General features: G+C 37.8%; 1 protein-coding gene across 1 annotated transcript in view; it reads left to right on the top strand.

The window, feature by feature from the left end:
• LOC101863641 (ceramide glucosyltransferase) overlaps positions 1-5,151 on the top strand; it is a gene marked incomplete in the record, with an annotated part of 58,482 nt that extends 53,331 nt beyond the window's left edge. The window contains 4 exon segments of the mRNA XM_013089135.2: positions 271-449; positions 1,357-1,440; positions 3,081-3,273; positions 4,836-5,151. Of these exon segments, the coding sequence (XP_012944589.1) occupies positions 271-449; positions 1,357-1,440; positions 3,081-3,273; positions 4,836-5,036 (657 nt within the window).
• Positions 5,152-6,138: the final 987 nt, after the last annotated feature.

Genomic DNA, 6,138 nt, shown 5'->3' with positions numbered 1-6,138 from the left:
ACAAAAACACAACCACACAACCACCCTCACACACACACACACACACACACACACACACACACACACACACACACACACACACAAACACACACTCAGATAAATCTGTTCCCACACATTGACTTATACAGGTGACACATAGTCCCCTGTAGATATACCTAAAACGCCTGAAGCCCGTCAATTGTAACTCTTACAAAGATGGGTCAACATGTGCATTTCTTTACTCAGAAGCCTGCATAGCACAAAACCAAGTGGCATGTCTTTTATTCCCAGGTTTACTTTGGTGCTGCCATGACCCGATTCTATGTCTCCTTCAACGTGCTGGGCCTTTGCTGTGTCACAGGAATGTCGTACATGTTCAAAAAACCCCTGCTGGATCAAGCCAATGGCTTGGCTTGGTATGGACGTTATTTGGCGGAGGATTTCTTTTTGACCAGAGCCCTTCATGAAAGGTTTGTGTCTTCTAGAATTTCTGGGAATTTTTTAAATAGAGTTATATGTCTCCTGAAAGATATAAATGGATGAAAGTCTTCTTGAATCTTCCATTCAGAACTTACTTCACCTACTTACTACGCACAACCTGGGTCTCCACTCTCTAAGGGCTGCATGTGGGAAGCTGTGACATCCCTTTACATTATTTTAAGAAGGAGAGGGGGAGGGGGGGTGTCAAGTTGAATTTTTACCTATAAATAACAAGGAGCTTTTCATCACTAAGATAACTATTTTTAGGCTTGTTTTCTTTTACAATGTAAAATGAAGAGGTCTCTCTGTCTCTCTCTGTCTGTTTCCCCCTCTCTTTTTTTCTCTCTCTCCATCCCTCCCTCCCTACACAACACACACTTATGTGCAATTGAAAAGAAGAAGTTGTGTTGTATCTAATAGATCAAATCAACATACCCATAAAAGGGACAAAAAGTTCAGAATTGCAATTACAAGAAATGCAAAAAATGTGAATAGGAAGTTACGTGAAGTTTGTTGTTGTGATATTTCTTGTTTTATATCAATTTTGTGAGTTCAGGTTTTCTGACATAGCTAGATCTTTTAGACCCACGAATGTTCAAAAGGGTAAGCATGGAATATATACTTTGATACTTTAAAAAAAATAAAAAATTTATATTTCTGTTTACATGGCCAAGATATTTTCTATGTGTAAAAAAATGGTGCACAAAAGTAACAGTGCCAATGTTGAAACTTTTTCTGAGTTCCGTGGATTAAAAGCTCTTTACTTGGTTCCATCAATTTTATGCAAGATTTACTTCACATTTATTATTGTATTATTGGGGAATCTAATACAGACTGGTGCACCTTCCTGTTTTCTTTCCTACTAGCCCTTTTTTTGCTTGTTTTTTCTCTCTCCAGGGGCCATATGGTGATGTCTGCTATACCTGCCAAGCAAAATGTTGGTCAGGTTACAGTGTGTGGCTTTGTAGGCCGCATGGTCAGGTACTTATGAGTAGAATATGACGGTTTCTTTTGGTTTTGTATTTGAGGGGATGCACTTCCTTCAGATTTGCATAAATTTTCAGCATTTTCTTTCATTAATTGCAATTGGCTTGTCTGTCCCATTTGTACCATAAAGTTTGGAAGGTGTTACAAGTCGATATAAGCATATTGGCCCTTTAGCCAGCTATTGCTATCTGCTGGACTAAAAGAGAGCTTTCTCACTGGACCCCTACATTGAATGAGTCTTCACTGTCCTTTCTGTGCTGTTAAGTGGGAAATTGTGCGATATTTTTGGGGGGTGTTTGCAATCACTCCATATTTGATCATAGTTTGTGCCTCAAAATGGAAATGGACACGGTAAGAACTAGGCCCCTGAAGCATCTAGTGGGAAGGTGTAGGGTAAATAAACCTTTCCGCCAAACTCTTCCCTCCACCATCAGTGTTATTGCAGCATTGTAGCTTGCTTGTTTGTCCTTCCATGTTTTCACAGGCTTATGGAGTTAACCCTGCCTGATTATGGTTAAAGATTTATGTAACCTAATCCTCTTTATCTTATCCTTAAGCATGTTGACCGAGAGATGTCCTAAAGTAAATATTTTAAAGCTCTTTATGGGTTGGTTATCATCAAAAAGTAAAGAAGTGTATGTGGGCTGTCTTTTGTTTTAATCAAATTTGCATATTCACACATGTGTCTGCTGGTGATCATGTTGTTAATTTTTGCCATAGGTCAGCTGATCTGATCTGTACTTTTGATGGCCTGTATAATAATATTAAGACACAAAAGAGATTATATTAATGTCTCAGAGGCTCAAGGAACATGAGAAGAAAAAAAAATGAAGATGGTTTGAGAGTAGATGGGACTTACAAGTTGTATTGAATTGGAAAAGGGGGGAGGGGGGAATTTATGGATAAATGCCCCTTTCGCTTACAAGTTGAAATTAAATGGGTTAAGTTGACCTTGAGCATTCACAGTGGAGCTGCTACTATAGACTTTTTCTTGTTGATTGACTTTTATGTCATTACTTCATCTTCTGTGTCTTTTGCACACCAGGCTTATCCTCTTTTCTTTCAATCCTCTGTTGAATTTATAGCAGTTAATGGAACAGGATGATTTTGTATAGTATCTCTTCTGCAGAAATCTATGACTGGTTTGGCACTCTAAATAAAATGTTAACCTTCAAGGTGTTAACGAAATCTCTCAAAATTTCGAGACTATCGACTTTTTTACTTTCTGTAAGCAAGAGTTGTCCATGAAAGTGGCTGCGAGGAAGACATACTTCTTCTTCACCAGTTATTCAAATCCTTCTTATATTGTTGTGTGGTTCCTTTTAGGGTACTGCAACACCTTTATCTTTTATGTCTTTGCATGATTTGTAAACTAGAGGTCTTCTCTTTGAGCTGTCCAAACAGGTCAGAAATAGCATAAAATACTTACAGTCTTGCACATAGATAGTGAAATCAGCAGAGGTGTCGAAATCTTTTCGTTTTGTACAAATTCCACTCTGCAAATGTTTTAAATACACAAAATGTACATATATAAGAAAAAATTCTGGACCTGAAAATCTGTTTGCTAAGTACATGTTAGCTATGTATGTGCTAGACGGTATTTATTTATGCAGCACTGTTTTCTGTGCTTGCAGATGGGTGAGGCTGAGACTTAACATGATGCCAGCGGTTACTGGAATTCTGGAACCCTTGTCCGACTGTTTTCCTCTGGGTGTGTGGACAGGCTGGTCTTTGTATTACTTCTTCTCTATCAACCCTGTACTATTTTTCTGTGGACATGTGGTCAGCTGGCTCATTTTGGACTACATACAGCTAAAGACCATGCAGGTAAAAATAAATCAATAAACAATATGGGTCACGATGTAGTAGAATTGAGCGCTTGTCAATTAATTTTTGATCATGTCGACTTGGTATCATTTTAGAGCTAATTCGTTTGCCTTACCTGTAATGAAAAAAATACCCATCTTTTGTGAATAAAAGTGAAGTTATTTGTGATTGAAGGAGGTGGAGGTTGTCTGTTCTCTGAGGAAAAATTAGCGAGAAAAAGGCGCCAAAGTTTGATGACTTTCGAAGCCTGAGAGTCCCTGGAAACTGCAAATGTACATTTTTGGTGCCTTTAATCAACGCTTTTCTGTAACATCCACACCGAAATGGGTTTTAAATGGACTTAAAAGGTGTTAAGCCAAAAATTAAAAGTTCGATATAAATTGCCAAAGAGGCGAAAAAATGCCTGGTTTCTTTAATTTCATTATTTTGACGAGCGCCTGATTTCACAATGATGCCTCACATATTATATTGAATTTACATTATCACTCATCAGACACTGTTTTTTACAATTACATCTGACCCTCTCTCTGGTGGTTACTTGTACTAACGGCCACCGTTTCATGACACCCTTGTGTCTTTCCTATATTTTCAACTTGTCCATGTGGCCCCTGTCCAACTTTGGTACAATTAGTCATTTTCGCTACCGACTCACTGCAGTCGCAGGCTACAAAAGTTTTCTATCAACCAGACCTCAGACTGAGTGTATGCTGTATTCAATCAGTGCAATTTAACAGCTGAGAAACAGCTGGTCTTATCACCTGCACTATCCACTAAATGAGAGGGGGTTGGACTTAATGCAGCGCTTACCCAATGACATGCGAGTGTCCAGTGAATTGAGCAACTGCCGCCGCCGCCCATGCTTTACGTGAGCAACAGCTAGAAATAACTAACTACTGCCGACTACAGTACATGTCATGCAGTCATATGGCAAGCAGTTTGAAGCCATTTTCAGCTTGCTGGGAAACATTCAGACAAGCTGCCATTATACAGGCACTCTAACACAAACATGCTGACAAAATATTTCCGTTTTAGTTGAGTTCCCATTCTGACCTTGGTAAAATGAGAAAAATTTGTGTAAAGTCTCTCCCAAGGACCTTACATCAAACCTAGGCCAAGATTTGAATTTGCTACCTCGTAGTTGCGAGTCCAACAACCTTGGCCACTAGATTACAGACAATTGAAATTTCTTTCTTTAAAAAAAAAAAGTTTTTAGTACTTACTTTAAGAAGATTGCTTCATTGTAAACATGTGTTATGGACTGGTCATGCAAAGCTTTGAATAATGCGGTCATGCAATAACATCAAGAAAGAGAAACCGTTCCTAAATGTAATTCACTTCATTATATTTACATTTTATTCTTTAAAAAAACAACCCTGAAAAAGCCCATGAAAATGAAAGGAGTTTCATAATTTCATTACCTTTTCATTGGCCTATTATTGGATAGGCATATTTAGAAAACTGCTTATTACAAATCTCTTATACACAATGCCCATGTTTTATTTCATTTCAAATGCATATTCATTTCATGTTCTTATCCAGGTTAATCTCTTTCTATTCTTCAGAATGGACCTCTGCCATTTTCAAAGCTACAGTATGTTTTAGCGTGGATAGTTCGTGAGCTGACAGGGACTTATGTGTACATTTTAGCAGTCATCAACCCGCATTATATTAAGTGGGGTAGACGAACGTACAGAGTGAAGACTGGTGGCCTTGCTGACATAGTGAAAGAGACTGAGCCCAAAAAAAGCTTACAGCACTTGTGACCCTGCCCATCAGCTGAAGCAGTCTTTGCTTTTACCTTTCTAAGAGTCAAAGTGGTGGTATGTGTGTGTGCGCTATTCAGTTAAAAAAGGATGAATGGTGAAAACTGTACTCAAACTGTGTGTATGTGTAATTTGCCAGCCCTATTTTTTGTATGGATGATTGCAACCCATTTTTATCCAGTCATTTAAATGTTGCAGTTGCCATGACATGTATGAAGAGCTATATTGTTCATATATGAAGAAAAGATGGTAAAATTCATGAGCCTGTACTGTTGTAGTTTTTCGCTGTTTTATAGCAGTGATTCTCGTTTAAAGTTTTACAGCATAGGGGTCTAAACCTGGTTATGATTAAGACTGCTTTGATTCACTAGTCTATGCTGTAGAGAAATTTGTATAAAAATATAAAATCAATTATGATAACTTTATAATAGAGACCAATAACTGAATTTGATATTAAATATAGTTTCTTCATTCATCTCATACTCAGAAAATAAGCTTAAAAAATTTTGCCTTTGATTTGTCTATGCTTTCTGCTTTTAACTAGTATGACTACCTGATAGCTCTTACTGCATTGATTCCATTTCTCTCTGGGGGATTGTCCAAAAACCTGCTGTTTCTGACATTTTCAGTATTACTTTTATCGCTTTTGCATACTTTTGTGATAGAAATGTTTATGTAAAATGCAGGTTGTCTACTTATTTGACAGAAACAGTTTGATTCTCCAGAGGAAGTGTCTTTACTATCATTGATATTGGGATACTGAGGTGCTACATTAGACTAACAGTATCAATTAGAAATGCTCGGTGGTTTTCCTGTAGTCACCTTCTGCTGTCCACTGAGTAGTATTTTCCATTACCAAACGAGTGGGGGGTTTTTTAAGGGGGGGGGGGGGGGGTTCATTCAAAGGCAATGAGCTGTAATATGATATGGTCGCTTTTAAGGACAAGGGAAGTGGGCTATGCCGAAAAATACTGTTTTCAGAAAATCGAAGATAAAGTTTTTGGATTCTTATTCTGTCTCTTTAAAAGACTAGGAGAGTTTTCTCTATAACCAAACAAATATACACACCAATGAAACCAAACTTCTCTTATAGGTAGGGCAA

Source organism: Aplysia californica, unplaced genomic scaffold (assembly GCF_000002075.1).
Source record: "Aplysia californica isolate F4 #8 unplaced genomic scaffold, AplCal3.0 scaffold00025, whole genome shotgun sequence".
Classification (NCBI taxonomy): Eukaryota; Metazoa; Mollusca; class Gastropoda; order Aplysiida; family Aplysiidae; genus Aplysia; species Aplysia californica.
This window is presented reverse-complemented; position numbering and strand designations above follow the sequence as displayed.